General features: G+C 44.9%; 1 protein-coding gene across 1 annotated transcript in view; it reads left to right on the top strand.

The window, feature by feature from the left end:
- LOC311243717 (CDK5 and ABL1 enzyme substrate 2-like) overlaps positions 1–19,225 on the top strand; it is an 86,294-nt gene extending 67,069 nt beyond the window's left edge. The window contains exons 4-10 of the mRNA XM_084333048.1: positions 1,669–1,771; positions 2,224–2,398; positions 8,669–8,766; positions 10,423–10,529; positions 13,025–13,147; positions 13,971–14,055; positions 16,765–19,225. Of these exons, the coding sequence (XP_084189174.1) occupies positions 1,669–1,771; positions 2,224–2,398; positions 8,669–8,766; positions 10,423–10,529; positions 13,025–13,147; positions 13,971–14,055; positions 16,765–16,911 (838 nt within the window). The 3' untranslated portion in view covers positions 16,912–19,225. The remainder of the gene's footprint in view (positions 1–1,668; positions 1,772–2,223; positions 2,399–8,668; positions 8,767–10,422; positions 10,530–13,024; positions 13,148–13,970; positions 14,056–16,764) is intronic.

Raw genomic sequence — 19,225 nt, 5'->3', positions numbered from 1 at the left:
TCTGTACATGGCAGTTTTGCAGACACACATGAACATCTTCCTGTCTCAAATTGTCCTTGTTTGCAACCGCAGTGGACTACCTGCAACACACTATCAGGGGCCGGATTTGTAGTCATCCAGGTCACTGTTAACTCCCCATCCTCGACGTGCCACCCATTGCCAACAGGTGAAGGGGCACACATTATAGCTTTCAATGAATGTCTCATTATTAGGGGTGGAACGGTATGCATTCGAACCGTACACCGTTCGGCACGACCTCCCCGGTTCGGGGCGTGTGTGTATTGTACGGTTCACGGGATGAGCAAAAACAATCTTCATTTGGCAGGGAGCCGGGAGAGGTGGAGCGCTGGCTGCTTAGCTGGCAGCAGGTGCTAGTCAGTTTGTGGAAATGGCAAGTGCAATATATTATAAATCAATCTTCATTACAACTTTAAAAACATAGCCATTAACATTACATAGGCCTACACATCATAACGTAAGGCAATAGAGGTAGAATAAAATGGCAGCACAAAAATAACGTTCGAGCAGCCACTGAAATGTAATGCAGTATATAATACTGTATAAAATATTCAAAAACGTATATTACAGTGACGACATTGTGGATATAACCTAGTGTGTGTACAGTGCAGTGTGTGTGGAGTAGATGTGCTTATGTTTGATAGTTTCCATGTTTGCGTGTGATAAGTGTGTACATAGTTCTGTTTGTGTGTGTGTGAGTAGTGGGACGTTAGGTTATTGTTCATGAGCCTCACTGCCTGGGGGGAAAACACTGTCCGGGCCTGGAGACTCCGGTACCGTTTAGCAGACTGCATGGGCTGAAACGGTCCGTGGTTGGGCTCGTAGGGGTCTTTTATAATGTACTATAGGACTTCATATAGCTCCATTAAAAAATAAATGGAGTGTTAGTCTTAGAGGAGCCTTCCTGGTAGGACTGGACGGGCCTTACAGTATGAGATCCGTCACAATCTGGGCACAAAAAACCATTGACACTTTTCATCCACAAGTGTTAGTGTTAGGCATGTTTATTTTAGAAAGTATGTATTTTAGAAAGATTTTATTTTCATGTCAGTGTGTGTGAAGCACTTTGTTACTCAACTGTATTGGTTGGAAGGTGATGTATAAATTAAAGGGCCACATGGCCGATTTTGACCTTAATCCTATCGTTCTGTTGTGAGGAGGACATGTGATGCTCAGACGTAAAACGTACCCCCCCCCCCCCCCCCCCCCCCCCCCCCCCACACCTGGAGGAGAGCAGACCTCTAGTCATCTGCAGATGCTATTTCTAGTAAGTTGAGCCTAGGTCTGGTGCTGGAGGTCTGGTGTCGTCATCTGGTGGAGTTTCTCAGGGGGGGGCCATGTGGCTGAGCTCTGGGGACACGGAACATGTTGGTACATTTCATCTCTCATTATCACATGTCCTCCTCTCAGCAGGACAATAGGACTCAGGTTAGAAATCATCAAAATGCCTTAAGATGACTTCCTTTTATAATGATGTACTCCATCTCTCTCTCTCTTTCCCTCCATCTCCCTCTCCCTTTTTTTGTCTGTCTCTCTCTCTGTCTCGCTCTCGCTCTCTCTCTCTCTCTCGCTCTCTCTCTCTCTCTCTCTCTCTCTCTCTCTCTCTCTCTCTCTCTCTCTCTCTCTTCTCTCTCTCCCTCTCTCTCTCAGTGATCCAGCATTAAACAGGAGAAGACATTCCTCTGGTAACATCTCTACCACTCTGGAGATGCTGCCTGGTCTGGAGGGCTTTCAGATGGAGGCCTATGGGAGGGTGAGTAATAACACACACACTATAATAAATTGTTTACTTCTAGATGTGAAGCAGCATATCTATGATGTCACTAACGGAACATTCATGAACTCACTCACTCGTGGCTAGTCGCACTGCCCCTGGCATCTATGACTGTGTGGCTCCTCCCCGCTCCCTGGTGGACTAACGCTTCACTGTTGTTGCTGGAGCATGGATGTATCTTCTACTAGTAGACCAGTGGGTCAGGGACCCCCATACTGATAACATAATGGGCCATGGACCCCCAACTGAGACCATAATATCTGTTCTTAAATGTGATTCAGTCTAGAGACCCATAGCCTGCCTGGTGAGGGAGAGAGTGAAACCTATTATCAGAATAGTCATTCTTATACATTACCTCATTGGGATAACTGCTAGTGAATAAAATATTAGTGTAATTAAACCTACCAACTTTCTCTCTCGCTCTCGCTCAGACTGTGTCATACGCCCAGTTCCTGTACCCTACCAACGCCCTGGTGAGACAGAAGCCTTCCTCAGCAGGAGACCTGACTCTGCAGATCCCCGTTTCCAGGAGCACTCACAGCATGCCTGCCCCCACTAGGACCCACACGCCTACCAGGCTAAACAGCACTGTGGGACTAGATCTAGGTAAGACAGAACCTATACTCCTACCAGGCTAAACAGCACTGCGGGACTAGATCTAGGTAAGACAGAACCTACACTCCTACCAGGCTAAACAGCACTGCGGGACTAGATCTAGGTAAAACAGAACCTACACTCCTACCAGGCTAAACAGCACTGTGGGACTAGATCTAGGTAAGACAGAACCTACACTCCTACCAGGCTAAACAGCACTGCGGGACTAGATCTAGGTAAAACAGAACCTACACGCCTACCAGGCTAAACAGCACTACAGGTCTAGATCTAGGTAAGACAGAACCTACACTCCTACCAGGCTAAACAGCACTGTGGGACTAGATTTAGGTAAGATAGACCTAAGAGGGAGGGACTGCTACTGCAATGGGGCGAAGTGTCTCAGGTGGTAGAGTTGTCATCTGGTAATCTGAAGGTTCCTGGTTTGAACCCGGCTCCTCCCACCAAGACACTGAACCCCTAACAGCTCCCTGGGTGCTTGTGGCAGCCCACTGCTCCTTGGTGCTTAGGATGGGTCACATGTCCCTGTGGGGACAAAACAGTACGAAGAAGCGGCAGTGGAACATTGAGAGAGATTTTGAGTCTCGGATGTCTTGGGGGAGAGAGTTCCAGAGCCTGGAAGCTGCCCTGGAGAAGATATTTGTCCCCAAAGCTGTACAGGTTGGACTTGGGGATCTGAGGGACCGAGACGGTTGGTAAGGGGTGACGAAGTCAGTGAGACATTGGGGGGGAAAGTTGGTGAAGGGCTTTGTTGTTGAAGACAGGATTATAGTTTATACGGTGGGAGACAGGAAGACAATGGAGGTCTGGAATTCACTGAAATTCCAGTGAGTTGTCTTGCTCCTTGCTTCATGGCTATAGTAATTGTACATAGCTGATGTTAACCAGATGGGCAGGGCTTTGCTCACACACACAGGTGTAGGCATCTCTCTGAATGCCCTTCTAGATATTATTAATATTAGTAGCCTATAACTAACTATAACCGCTACTTTAGTTTTTCAATGGTGGGGCCACACTTTTATTTAAAGGAACACGCCAACTTTGGGGGAAATTAGCTTATTTGCCATCTCCCCCGGAGTTAGACAAGCAGATTATCACATAGCATTTTCTTCTCTGTGCATCCATCAGAGTAGGGAACCCCCACACCGTTAGCCTAGCCAGGGGTGCAGTGGTAATTTCAGAAGTGCCTGTACTCTGTTTATAATGACGTCACATGCACTCCAAAATGTTCCTGTAAACATGTTGTGACCTGTGTATTGTATATATATATATATATAATACAAAAAATTATTATCAAAGTTTTAATGTTTAAGAACATGTTTTATATAAAAGCTAACAGTTATAGTATCTATAAAAGTAGCATTTCTTTGTTTAAAGTCATGCTGTTCTGAGACGCTTTTTCCTACTTGTGTGGGGCAGAGATCAATTTACATTTGAATGGAGTTTCGAGTGACACCCATAAATACAATGAGCACATGGGCTTGTGTTTACAATTTTTTATTCTCGTCACGATGGATGCGCAAACGTTGGCAGCTGCACTCAACAAATGTTCGACATCAGGAACAGCAATTGATGCATCGGATCTAATGAACGAGTACATATTGGACTTTGTTAATTGTGTCTGACTCTGCATCAGAGAGTTCTTCGTTGCAAGGCATCACGAACAACATACAGATTTAAAATAAGATATTCCTTTATTGATCCCCTTGGGGAAATTCAGGCATCATAGCAGCATGGGGGAGGGGAGGTACAGGTAGTAGAAGACATACAGGTACAGGCCACAGAATTATAGTTCAGTGGAGAAGTAAAAATAGAATAAAAGGTAAAATATAATTAACTGGACATGCGCATATGGGCAACAAGGTGCGAAATGAGGGTATGTATGCCCTCTCAGTTATATTTGCCCTACAATAACTATAGTTACAATATATAATCTAAATCTAATCTAATATATAATCTAAAAAAACAATACTAAATATATGCAATATATAATCTAATAATCCAATAGTCTAAATCTAATCTAATATGTAAGGGATAATGTATAGCTACGAGGTCATTGTCGCAAAATAATTGACCGACACGGAGTTTAAAATACCGAGCCGCCTCGGCGAGGTGTTTTAAACGTCAGTGAAGGTCAATTATTTTGCGACAATGATCGAGTATAGCTATACATTATCCCGCTTATTACATGGCTAACTTACTAACAATATACCTAATTCATTTTACATCGACTCGCAACACTGGTTCTGGCTCCGCTCGTTGCTCCGCCCTGTCATCGCTGGCAGCTTCCCCAGCAGCCGGCAGTGTCTGATTGCACTGCTGTCAGTGGGCTTGATTGCGAACTAGGGCTGCAACGATTAGTCGACATAATCGACGACGTCGATTATAAAAAATCGTTGACGAGAAATTGTTGCGTCGATTAGTAATAAAAAAAAAAAAAAAAAAAAAAACTTTATTTAATTTTTTTTTTTTTTTTTTTTTTTTTGCACTACCTATCTTTGTGAGAGTGGCTTCTCAGGGTTCCAGACAACATCATAACAAATTTTGGACATTGAAAACATTGTTCCCCTGCAGGAGATGATGATCAGACTAGACACACAATACATTACACACGCACTCCTCTCACTCACACACAGCGATCAGAGTAAGACACACACATACACACTCCTCTCACTCACACACAGCGATCAGAGTAAGACACACACACATACACACTCCTCTCACTCACACACAGCGATCAGAGTAAGACACACACATACACACTCCTCTCACTCACACACAGCGATCAGAGTAAGACACACACACATACACACTCCTCTCACTCACACACAGCGATCAGAGTAAGACACACACACATTCACAATCCTCTCTCTCACACACAGCGATCAGAGTAAGACACACACACATTCACACTCCTCTCACTCACACACAGCGATCAGAGTAAGACACACACACATACACAAATTACACGGTACACTCCTCTCACTCACACAGCGATCAGAGTAAGACACACACACAAATTACACAGTACACACACTCCTCTCACTCACACAGCGATCAGAGTAAGACACACACACATACACACACACACGGACTCCTCTCACACACAGCAAACAAAAGTTATTTAAAGTACACTTCCACTTTAATTTGTATTATTTAATTTATTTATCTTGTTATGAGTGATTGCTGTATTGTTCTTCAAATACATTTTCATTTAAAGTGGCTTAAAGATCCAAATTCAAATGTTTCATGAGTCATTATTTTAATTTGCTATGGGATCATCATGTTATGATGTTGTTGTTTGGTCCTGACAAGAGTCTCAAAGTCTGGGGTGATGGTAGACAAGCAACTCTGAGGTCATGCTCAATGTCCAATCTGTTCCTCTGCTCTGTCTTCAGCTGGACCAGAGCTGAGAAGCCACTTTCACAAAGATGGGTAATTAAAAAAAAAATATATATATATATATATATATATTTTTTTTTTTTTTTTTTTTTTACATTGGTTTTCGATTAGTCGACTAATCGAAAAAATAATCGGCAGATTAGTCGACTACCAAATTAGTCATTAGTTGCAGCCCTATTGCGAACAGCTGCGCACAGCGGTCATTATTGTTCCACAGAGGTCCGTTATCGGGTAATATCGGACCTCTGACGCGCGCTATTGACCAATCACAAGCAAGCATTTCGGCGAATGTGAAAACGCCATGTAATAAGTATGGTTAAATTGTTGACTTAATATTGTTTGATATGGTTGTGTGTGGTACAGTGTCACCACATTTAACGTGGCGTAAATAGAGTAAATGTTACTAGCGAAATTGTAAAAAATCTGAAATAAGCATTGCACCGGAAACCGGAAGAACTCGACGTAGAAGAAATCGTAGTCTTAAGAAGGAGCAGACCCCGCGCTTTCGATTGGTGTCTAGATTTAATTAAATTACACTACACCGGCTGCCTACAGCGGAAGACCAACCATATCATGTTGTTTATATCTCACGTTGTCAAACCTCAACGTCGTTGCCCGAAATGTATTGTTTCTTGACCTTCCTTTGTTTTGACTAGAGCCTCGAAATGACTGAGCCTCGAAATCATGCCTAATTAACACCGATACACACATTACAAAAACCTGTGAAACACACATTTTCTCTGGGATTGTTATAAACTTTGGACCTGTACTACATAAGACTTCAGGCTATAGAACCGTTATGTTTACCAGCTCCTACCTCTATCCACTAAGTGCAATATATTTATACTTATTCATCCTATGGATATACTAACTGCAAGTCAGTTTTTAACATTCTCTGAGACCATAGTCTTGAACACACACACAGACACAAGTCACATGGACCCTGCACTACACATACTTATATTATATTAAATTTTAAGCTTGTATAACAGCTATTTTCACAGTCATGACAGCATTTACTGTGACAGCACTTAGTGACATACTTATGTTAATGCTATTTGCTAATGTGAGGGGAGTTGCTGGGCTGGTTGTAGGGGGGGCATTGTTCACGCCCAGCCCAAACTGGCAGAAGTGTTTAAATCTGGCCTGCCTTTGAGAGCCTTTTTCTCAGCTTTAATCATCTAGAAAAAAGGCTGTTTTAGAAGATTCAAATTAGGACATCTTCTTCAAACATTCTCAAATTTCAACGTATGACACATCATTTGAAAGCTTGCATTCTGTACTTTCACAATCTGTAAAAATCGGGAAAATGGAGACATCAATCGCTGGTCACGGTCACACATACCCTAAGAAATAGGAAAGATATTGTGCTTTTTATTTCATTTTGACCATGTTGCTCTGCACTAGCGTAGGTGTGTGGTCTCCACTTTTGTATGTACTCCGGTTAAACATTCCAGCGATCTAAATGGCTTCTGTGAGATACTGGGTCAGCCTCATAAATACATATACACTGACGCACACACAGATGTTCTCTCTCTCTCTCTCTCTCTCTCTCTCTCTCTCTCTCTCTCTCTCTCTCTCTCTCTCTCTCTCTCTCTCTCTCTCTTTCTCACTGTCTCTTGTTCTCTCTCTCACTCGCACACTCACACTTACGTGCACGCTCACAGAAACACACAGAATCACATACACCAGCTGGTGCAATAGGAGACTCAGAGATAAATCATGCAGTCGTGTGCATGTGCCATCACAAACACATGTGCAAAACCCTACAACCACACACACACACACACACACACACACACACACACACACACACACACACACACACACACACACATACACACACAGACACGTGGCATTGTGCATCATATGGCAGAGTCTGTGTATGAATCACTGTCCATCTGTGTGTTTGTTTTTCACGCTCCAGTACATTTGGGTTTTAATGCATGCAGTGTGTTCTGGATGGGTGGGAAAAATGGGTGGGAATACATTTTATTATGATCACTGGGGACCGTCCACATTGAGCCACCGCAAAACAGAGAGGAAATGCACTGTATTTAATCACAACCTAGCTTATTTGAGAAGATCACAGCACTCACCACAAATGATATGCTAAGGTGCCTGAAGACTGAAGAGTGGTATTAGCAGGGAAGGTTCTAGTTTTAGTTTCAATCAATCAAAGGTCATAAGACCGAAGGTTTTGCCCTGATGAAGGTCTTGTGATCGAAAGATAGGCTTTTGTTTCAACTTCTAGTCTATGAGAGACTGCAATTCGAAACTGGCCCCTGTAAATGTCCAAACCCAACCCCCTCCAATGTACAATCCCCCCCCCACCCCGCCTACCCCCCCCCCCCAACCACCTCCAATGTACAGTTACCCCCCACCTACCCACCCCCCCCCCCACCCCACCTACCCAACCTCCTCCAATGTACAGTTTCTTCCCCCTCAAATGTATACTCTCTTTTTACTCTTTTTGTACTCATAAACAGTACTGTATATTTGTAGATCTGGTATGTCATAAATGTCTAGATGCAACAGTACTGTCTACCAGTATGTCATGTATGTCATATATGTTATGATGAATTGAAAATGTCGGACGCTGATGTAAACAAGACGAAAGTCTTTCTCTGGTCTGCATCCCTTTAACAATTGTGTGTATTGAGCCGTACTGTATTGTACCCATTCTGCAATCTGTTAATACAAATTTCAGTCAATCAATTAATCAAAAACAACACCCCCTGGAACCTCCCGAAGGACCCCATGTTAAAACAAATGTGGATGTTTCAATGACGTGCGTGTGTGTGTGTGTGTGTGTGTGTGTGTGTGTGTGCATGTGTGTGTGTGTGTTCGTTCGTTCCCCAGGTCTTGATGATATGGCAGACTACGACCCCAACCTCCTTAGCGATCCTCAGTGGCCTTGTGGGAAACACAAGAGAGTCCTCATCTTCGCCTCATACATGGTAAGAAAGAGAGGCATGGAGAGAGGGCGAGGGATGGGAGGAGGGAGAGGTAGAGAGTCCTCATCTTCGCCTCATACATGGTAAGAAAGAGAGGCATGGAGAGAGGGGGCGAGGGATGGGAGGAGGGAGAGGTAGAGAGTCCTCATCTTCGCCTCATACATGGTAAGAAAGAGGGACGGAGAGAGAGAGAGAGGGAGGGAGGGGTAGAGATTCCTCATTTTTGTCTCATACATGGTAAGAAAGAGAGGAGTGGAGAGAGGGAGGGTAGAGATTCCTCATCTGTCTCATACATGGTACTGTAAGAAAGAGAGGGATGGAGAGAGGGAGGGAAGGAGAGAGGGAGAGGTAGAGAGTCCTCATCTTCGTCTCGTACATGGTTAGAAAGAGAGGGATAGATAGAGAGGGAGGGAGAGGTACAGTAGGGGAGGAGATGAGTGTTACATCCTTACAGAGGGGTAGAGTCTTCATCTTTGTCTCATGCATGGTTAGAGAGAGAGGGAAAGAGGGATAGTTCCTCTTCTTCCTCTTGTGGTGGATCTTCCCTACATCAGTCAGTGTATGACTACATGTGTATGTCCATGTGTTTGTAGTGATTTAACCGGCCGATAAAATAATCAACTGATTAATCGATAACAAAATAGTCGTTAGTGACAGCCCTAAATAGGATAAATAATAGTCTACTTAGCACTCTGTTGGGTTATGTCTTGGGTCCAAGCCTCTGATAACTCCCACAGGAAAACTCCCTTGTCTTTGTTTGTCTTTACCCAAGCAGGCCACTACTGTATAGCTGTGGGGCAGGCTGTGACACTCAATGACCAGTATTAGCAAAACAAAACACGTTTTATAAGAAACATATATTTCTGCCATCACAATGTTTTATAAGGAACATACAGTCTAGGAATTAATCAGAATGTCTAACTGGAAGAGATTCACACCCTTTAAAAAGATGTATATATTAAAAAAAGGGCCATTGCCCTTGACCAAGATACTGACATTACAACTGGAGTTTGTCCCCAGGCGCTAGACTTGCTGTCCACTGTTCCTAAATAGTTAGGATGGGTCAAATGCAGAGGACAAATTCCTGGTATGTAAGAATGTGCTGATTATGATCTAAATAGCCTTTCTTATTCATCCTCTCATCTTGCTTATTGTGAGATTAAACATGTCTTCCTTTCTTGGAGAATCCCTGCTATGGATGTAAACATCCATCAGAATGGTGTGTTTACAGGATAAACCATGTGTCTTGTGTTTACTCTGTGTATACAATACATTCTACACAGGCTCATTCGGAAGAGGGCTTGATATCTCAAATGAAATAACAAATCCTTCTTTCTCCTCTCTTCTTCCTGTTCCATTCTTCCTTTCTTCTTCTTGTCTCATCTCATCTTCTCCCTTCCTTCTCTGCGGACCGTTCATCTCTTCCATTTCTCTCCCTCTTCTTTCTCTCTCTCCCTTTCTTTATCTTTTCCCAACCACCTCCCATTCTCCTTCCAATATTCTTCCATTCCTCCCTCTCCCTCCCTCTCTTCTCCCTTCATTCTCTCTCCCACTCCCTTCATCCTCCCTCTCTCTATCTCTCTCCCTCTCCTCTCTCCCTCCCTCTCTCCCCCTCCCTTCATCCTCTATCCCCCCCTCTCTCTCTCTTTCTCTCTCCAGACTACAGTGATAGAGTATGTGAAGCCATCTGATCTGAAGAAAGGCATGAATGAGACATTTAAGGATAAGTTCCCTCACATCAAACTCACCCTCAGCAAGATCAGAAGGTAAGTCAGAACAACGTAGAGTACAACAGAGTAGAAGTACAGTAGGAGAAAAGTTCCCCCACATCAAAGTTACACTGGACAAAACCAGAAGGAACTAGTGAATATATAATATAATAAACAAGCTGTTTAGGGAGAACTTGGGCTCAGAAATATACAGAGGTAAAACATTGGTATAGATTTATCTTCTAGAGCTGTGACGTAAACTTTGTGACAAACTTTGTTGTAATGATTGTACATTTAGACATGGGGGTAGATTGTTTATGGTTTCTTCTGGGGTAGAACACATCCTAGCCTTCTACAAAAACCTAGGGGTCCGCAAAGATGACTTCAAACTTGAAATGGTAACAACAGTTGAGGTACTCAAAAAACTGAGCACCCTCCAACCTAACAAGGCCACTGGCCATGACAATATCCCCTCCAAATTCCTCAGAGACTCAGCAGCCGCCATCACCCCAGTCATCACCCACATAATAAACCTCTCCATAAAACAGGGATACGTCCCCAAAGACTTCTAAATTGCGAGAGTGACCCCCCTCCACAAAAAAGGCAACAAATTAGACCCAGGCAACTAACGCCCTGTTTCTATTCTTACCTCCATCTCGAAAGTCATGAAAAAAATAGTCTACGAACAGGTCGAAAAGTACCTTGCAGGGAAAAAAGCTAATCTACGAATTCCAATCTGGCTTCAGAACATCCCACTCCACTGACACATGCCTTCTCTATTTGAACGACCACATCAACCTTGCAGGGAAAAAAGCTAATCTACGAATTCCAATCTGGCTTCAGAACATCCCACTCCACTGACACATGCCTTCTCTATTTGAACGACCACATCAAACAAGAGGTGGACGCGGGCAAATACTGCGGCATTGGTCATGCTGGACCTCTAAAAGGCTTTCGACACTGTCAATCACTCCATTCTGATTGACAAGCTAAAAGCAATTGGTTTTGAATAGTTCATCAGTGAGCTGGATGCAATCCTACCTGGAGGGGAGAAAACAGATGGTGGAGGTAAATGGTACACTATCCCACCCCCCCTCCCAGTGAGCTGTGGTGTTCCACAAGGAAGCATACTAGGACCGTTACTGTTCCTAATTTATGCAAATGACATGTCATCAGCTTGTGACTGCAACTTGTTCTGTTCGCGGATGACTCAGCCCTGCTGGTCTCTGACAAGAACAAGTTGCAGGTTGAAAAAACCCTCAGCTCTGAACTAGGCAAAATCTGCACCTGGCTCGCTGATAACAAACTATCATTACACCTGGGTAAAACAGAGTCCATTCTCTTTGGATCAAATAACAAACTCAGCAAGGCCAACGGCTTCTCTGTTACAGTGGGTGACAATATTGTCACAAGGAAAGATGAAATTACATACCTGGGTTCCATCCTAGAGGCAAATCTTTCCTGTGACAAAATGGCAACCAATGTAATAAAAAAAGTCAACCAACAAACAAGTTTCTTGTACTGGATCTCCTCTTTGGTAAACAACAATACCTTGAAGACTCTAACAGGAGTACTACGTGTACTACGACTATGCTTGCACCTCATGGTACCAAAGCACCTCAAAGGCACTAAAAACAAGATTACAAACATCACAAAACAAACTGGTCAGACTACTGCTTGACCTTACTCTTAAAACTTACCTCACCCCTGCCCATTTTGACAACCTAGGATGGCTTAGAGTAGACGACAGAGTACAGCAACTTGCAATTGGCCTGGTCTACACCACACTACACTACACCACTAAGATACCCATGTACATGTCGAAATACTTCCCAAAGGTCAGTGAATACCACGACCACATCACCAGAGGGAGTTCCACAAATCATGTTCAACCCAGATTCGGCTCAAACAAGGGACTAAACACAATTTCGCAATTATGCCACAACAATGTGGAACGCCCTACCCACAGCCGTAAAATAATGTGAATCCCTACCCACCTTCAAAACCGCTCTCAAAGAGCACCTATGGGAAGCTGCAATTCGAAACTGGCTCGGGTAAATGTCCAAACCCCCCACCCAACCCCCTCCAATGTACAGTTTCTTCCCCCTCAAATGTATATATTCTCTTTTAGAAACTCTGTCTGTAAATAAACTGTATATTGTATACTATATATTTATATATCTTGTATGTCATAAATGTATAGATGTAGCAGTACTGTCTATCTGTATGTCATGTATGTCATAAATGTTATGATGAATTGAAAATGGGGGACCCTGATGTAAACAAGATGAAAGTCTTTCTCTGGTCTGCATCCCCTTAACAATTGTGTGTATTGAGCCGTACTGTATTCTATCCATTCTGCAATCTGTTAATAAAATTATCAATCAATCAATAATATAGCTCTATCCTCTATTGTGCTGTCACTTTAGGCATTACGTGTTTATCTGGTTAAGTTTGACTAACAGTATATGTATCTTTCCCCTGTCTCTCTCTCTCTCTCTCTCTCTCTCTCTCTCTCTCTCTCTCTCTCTCTCTCTCTCTCTCTCTCTCAGTCTGAAGAGGGAGATGCGTGCAATGATGGGAGAGGACTGTAGCCTTCAGCCTGTTACAATAGCGATGGCATTTGTTTACTTTGAGAAGTTAGTGCTACAGGGTCGCCTCAACAAACACAACAGGTAAATATAGTTGTGTTTTTCTACTATCTTACCAGTATCTTTTCTTTTAATCAAATAAACAGATAATAACTTCTTTTTATTTATCCACTTTTTCTCCCATTTTTCTATTTTTCTCCCATCCCAATTTTCGTATCATCCAATTCAACCCTCCCCTGTCACGAACGCTGTTTCATGCCTCCCACAAGCCGGCTGCAATGTGGACTAAGTCATACATAGCACGAGTCCCCTCCGATACTCGAGGTAACAGCCGTCGCATCTTTCCACCTGCGCGGCTCGATCTTTCAGCGTCAGGGGTCTGGGCTTTGGAGGGGCCCGCCCCCGTCGCTTCCTGATTCTACTGCGCAGGCGCACCAACCGACCTGTAGGAGTCGCTGTCCACAACGCCCGATCCCCACCCATCAGTTTCCCTCCCCCTAATACTGCCAATGTGTATTAGTGCGGACGACCAGCTAAACTGAAAGCAATGTGGACGGCTGGGCTCTAACAGGGAGGCGTACCTGTTCGAGCCCAGTCTCCAGTATTCGTGGTGAGCGCCTTGCACCACGTAGCCGCCCTACAGATAATAACTTCTATACTGGTGTTGTTGCGGGGAGGAGGGGGGGTGAAAAGGCTTTTTGTGCACTAATCTTACTGGTGTTGTTGCGGGGAGGAGGGGGGGTGAAAAGGCTTTTTGTGCACTAATCTTACTGGTGTTGTTGCGGGGAGGAGGGGGGGTGAAAAGGCTTTTTGCGCACTAATCTTACTGGTGTTGTTGCGGGGAGGAGGGGGGATGAAAAGGCTTTTTGTGCACTAATCTTACTGGTGTTGCCGTCATCATTAACAGGAAGTTGGTGTCGGCATCCTGCGTCCTATTGGCTGCCAAGATCAGCAGTGACCTCAAGAAACAGGAGGTCAAACACCTCATCGATGTAAGACACACAGACACATACACACACACATACATGTGAGAGAAATGTTTAAAATACATAATACAAACCGTACACACAAATGAATGCTCACTTATTCAAGTAAACATGTGCTTGCGTACAGCACACACACACACACACACACATCACACATGCACACATAATGTACATTGTGCGCACACCAGCAGCAGTGTCTGAGATGTGATGGCATTGTTAGATCAGTTTGCTGTTGGTCAGGTGTTTGAGATGGTAACAACCTGAGCAGAGGGAACATGACCTGCATGGCTGACTAGAGAAACCTATCATTCAGTATTTACCTTATTGTCCCTTTATCTCCTGTAGCTGAACTTGATGATGGAGATGCTAGTGTGGATATTCCCACACTGAGCACATAATTACTCAACACAAACACAACACTGTTCATTATCCTCATAACAAAGAAATGGAACAAGGGGTGTTTTTCACTCATAATGTACAGACATTGAAGAGCTCATAGAATGAGCATGTTCTGATTGTCTCTCTTCTCTCGTTTTCTCTCTCATCTCTCTGTCACTCTCACACCACAACCTCTCTCTCTCCATGTCACTCTCACACCACAACCTCTCTCTCTCTCCATGTCACTCTCACACCACGACCTCTCTCTCTCTCTCCATGTCACTCTCACACCTCTCTCCATGTCACTCTCACACTTCTCTCTCTCTCCATGTCACTCTCACACCTCTCTCTCTCTCTCCATGTCACTCTCACACCTCTCTCTCTCTCTCCATGTCACTCTCACACCTCTCTCCATGTCACTATCACACCTCTCTCTCCATGTCACTCTCACACCTCTCTCCATGTCACTCTCACACCTCTCTCTCTCCATGTCACTCTCACACCTCTCTCCATGTCACTCTCACACCTCTCTCTCTCCATGTCACTCTCACACTTCTCTCTCTCCATGTCACTCTCACACTTCTCTCTCTCCATGTCACTCTCACACCTCTCTCTCCATGTCACTCTCACACCTCTCTCCATGTCACTCTCACACCTCTCTCTCTCCATGTCACTCTCACACCTCTCTCTCTCTCCATGTCACTCTCACATCTCTCTCTCTCCATGTCACTCTCACACCTCTCTCTCTCTCCATGTCACTCTCACATCTCTCTCTCTCCATGTCACTCTCACACCTCTCTCTCTCTCCATGTCACTCTCACACCTCTCTCCATGTCACTCTCACACCTCTCTCCATGTCACTCTCACACCTCTCTCTCTCCATGTCACTCTCACACCTCTCTCCATGTCACTCTCACACCTCTCTCTCCATGTCACTCTCACACCTCTCTCCATGTCACTCTCACACCTCTCTCTCTCCATGTCACTCTCACACCTCTCTCTCTCTCCATGTCACTCTCACATCTCTCTCTCTCCATGTCACTCTCACACCTCTCTCTCTCTCCATGTCACTCTCACATCTCTCTCTCTCCATGTCACTCTCACACCTCTCTCTCTCTCCATGTCACTCTCACACCTCTCTCCATGTCACTCTCACACTTCTCTCTCTCTCCATGTCACTCTCACACCTCTTTCTCTCTCTCCATGTCACTCTCACACCTCTCTCCATGTCACTATCACACCTCTCTCTCCATGTCACTCTCACACCTCTCTCTCTCCATGTCACTCTCACACCTCTCTCTCTCTCCATGTCACTCTCACACCTCTCTCTCTCCATGTCACTCGCACACCTCTCTCTCTCTCCATGTCACTCTCACACCTCTCTCTCTCCATGTCACTCTCACACCTCTCTCTCTCCATGTCACTCTCACACCTCTCTCTCTCCATGTCACTCTCACACCTCTCTCTCTCTCCATGTCACTCACACCTCTCTCTCTCTCCATGTCACTCTCACACCTCTCTCTCTCTCCATGTCACTCACACCTCTATCCATGTCACTCTCACACCTCTCTCTCTCTCCATGTCACTCTCACACCTCTCTCTCTCTCCATGTCACTCTCACACCTCTCTCTCTCTCCATGTCACTCTCTCTCTCTCCATGTCACTCTCACACCTCTCTCTCTCCATGTCACTCTCACACCTCTCTCTCTCTCCATGTCACTCTCACACCTCTCTCTCTCTCCATGTCACTCTCACACCTCTCTCTCTCTCCATGTCACTCACACCTCTCTCTCCATGTCACTCTCACACCTCTCTCTCCATGTCACTCTCACACCTCTCTCTCTCCATGTCACTCTCACACCTCTCTCCATGTCACTCGCACACCTCTCTCTCTCTCTCCATGTCACTCACACCTCTCTCTCCATGTCACTCTCACACCTCTATCTCCATGTCACTCGCACACCTCTCTCTCTCTCTCCATGTCACTCTCACACCTCTCTCTCTCTCCATGTCACTCTCACACCTCTCTCTCTCCATGTCACTCTCACACCTCCCTCTCCATGTCACTCTCACACCTCCCTCTCCATGTCACTCTCACATCTCTCTCTCCATGTCACTCACACCTCTCGCTCCATGTCACTCGCACACCTCTATCTATCCATGTCACTCTCCCACCCCTCTCTCTTTCTTTTGTTCTCTCATATCTCTCTCTCTCTCTCTCTCTCTCTCTCTCTCTCTCTCTCTCTCCTCTCTCTCTCTCTCTCTCTCTCTCTCTCTCTCTCTCTCTCTCTCTCTCTCTCTCTCTCTCTCTCTCTGTGTGTGTGTCTCTCTTTCTAGAAACTGGAGGAGCGTTTTAGGATCAGCAGGAGAGAGCTGGTACCGTTTGAGTTTACCATCCTGGTAGCGTTGGAGATGGCTCTCTACCTCCCCGAGAGCAAAGTCCTGCCACATTACCGCCGCCTGGTCCAACAGCAGCAGTCCTAATAGTGCCTGGCTCCTCTTCCCTGGGTCCTCCAGGGGCCAGTCTCCTCTGCCACCTTATCCAGCCTCCCACGGTCCTGCTAGACTACCGACGCCTGGTAGAACGGCAACGACCCCAAGTCATGCCGCCTCATTCAACAGCAGTCCTAGTAATGCTTGGCACAATGGCCTCAAAACCATGCCCCAGTACAGATGAGTCGTTCAATAGCCACCCCCGTAGCACGTGGCACTAAAGCACAATGGCACTATGGCAAACGCATCATTCAACCCGGAGTCCTGGTGATTTCTGGTATTCTGGGGATTAACAAAAGAAAAAGATCACACCACACTGTTCCACGCGGTGCAGCTGCTGTCCTAGTGCCTGGCTCAAAGGCACAATGGGCAGTAAAAGAATCATCTTGGGATTAACAAAAGAACAAGATCACACTGCACTGTGGCCAACGCCTGGCTCAATGGCACAAAGGCACAGAGGAAATCCCAACTACTCTCCCCGCCTCAGCGAACAAAGTTGTGCCGCACAACAGACAACTGCTAGAACAGCAGCTGTGTGCTACTGCCTAGTGCCACCGCATTACAGCGTCTGGCTCAATGGCACAACGACACAGAGGGAGTACCACCCCCATCACCGCTTCAAATGCAACTGGACTATCGTCCTTTTCAATCACACATCCTTGGTTGGAGTTATACATTCTACCAGAATGGTTGGGTCATTCAAAGCCCCCTGGTTAGCCTAGTATACAGGCTGTTGCTCCCTCTAGTGGTCACTGTTCACCATGACAGGTCTGCAGCCCCTGCTATACAGTGACCTGCTACTCACCCTACCTACACTGTGAACTGCTGTTTGTGTGTGTGTGTGTGTGTGTGTGTGCACGCACTCTCTCCACCTGCTGCTTTCACCAGTACCTATTCACACCCCTGACTGAATTCAACCCATTACTGATGAAGGAAGAATGGAAACGTATCCACAGGTGGAAGTACAATTACAAGCAAAGCATTATGTGTGTGTGTGTGCGTATCTAGAAGCACTGTTAGAGGGAGTTGACAACGGTTGCTATGTATCACATAGTTATTTGCCTTTATGAGGAAGTGTTCCTCTACATGGGACCGGAATCATAGCTGGAATGAATGGGACTCGATTAGCCTGACGCAGAGAATTTTGACATCCAAATGTCAAATGTCAACATCCTTAACTCATTGGACGCCACGGATTAGCCTCATCCTGTAGTAGCTACCGCTGTAAGCGATGGGAGTCGCTCATCTTGTTTGCAGGGCTATAACTATTTAAATATTATAGCTATGGATGCAATACTATGGCGCATTTGACATCGAGTATCTATCGTTCAAGATGTGAAAAAGGAATATCTTTTCCATCCATACGTTCCCGTTTTATACCGTGGTGAATATAAGTATGGTTTTAGAGCGGTTTAGTGTAATTCCTGGGAGGCTAGTATTAGGCCGCGATGCATATTATACTTAATCCATTGGCATTTCGTCCCTATACACGCTACACTAAAAAATTCGAATGCATATGATCGGTATATTATGTTCCATCATGCATGCATGAAAGGGGGGGGGGGGTCGTTTCTGATTAATTGATTGTCAATAACGGCATTCGTTAGTACAACAACATACGCTATGAAAACAATGCACAATCAAGCTGAAATTAACGTTAAATTGCTCTTACCTGTGGCCGAGGAGATTCCAAAAAGAATATTCCAATTATTTGATTGCCATCTGCTAGATTGTATGTCCATTTGGCCCACGCCATAACCCCCCCCCCACAGCATAATGAATCGTGCTTCCCGAAAGCGATTCAATGCAATCGGGTATACCCCTCGGTCGAGGCTACTCGAAAACTCCGCCCGGAGGAATTTCAATGATACACAGTCATACACAGAGTCACAAAGGAAGTGCAACATCGGCCGCATACCACCAGGCGGCGGTATTTGACCTTTGCGATCTCAGACACATTGCATATGGTACCACAGCCGTCCTGGATGATTTATGAATGGAAATAGCGAATAAAAGAAATAACGATCCAATAACGTATATATACATGGTTGGCGTTATTCGATTGGCGGACAAACACGTATATATGCGTGAGCAGCGCTGAATGAGTTAATGGAATCACTCACGTCATTAGTTGAACCATTTATTATAATACAATAAATGGTAATGGCAATACTGTTAGTCTTGGCAGTGTGGTTCTATTCTTAGGGCGGCTCCCTGCTGCAAGAGACGCTAAAGCATACTGTAACAACGTACACAGAAGATAAAGCTTAACAGCATTCTGAAACTGAACAGCAGGGAGCACTGT

This window comes from Notolepis coatsorum, assembly GCF_963971535.1.
Source record: "Notolepis coatsorum genome assembly, chromosome: 17".
Lineage (NCBI taxonomy): Eukaryota > Metazoa > Chordata > Actinopteri > Aulopiformes > Paralepididae > Notolepis > Notolepis coatsorum.
Note: the sequence above shows the minus strand (reverse complement) of the source record. Positions and strands in the feature narration are given on the sequence as shown.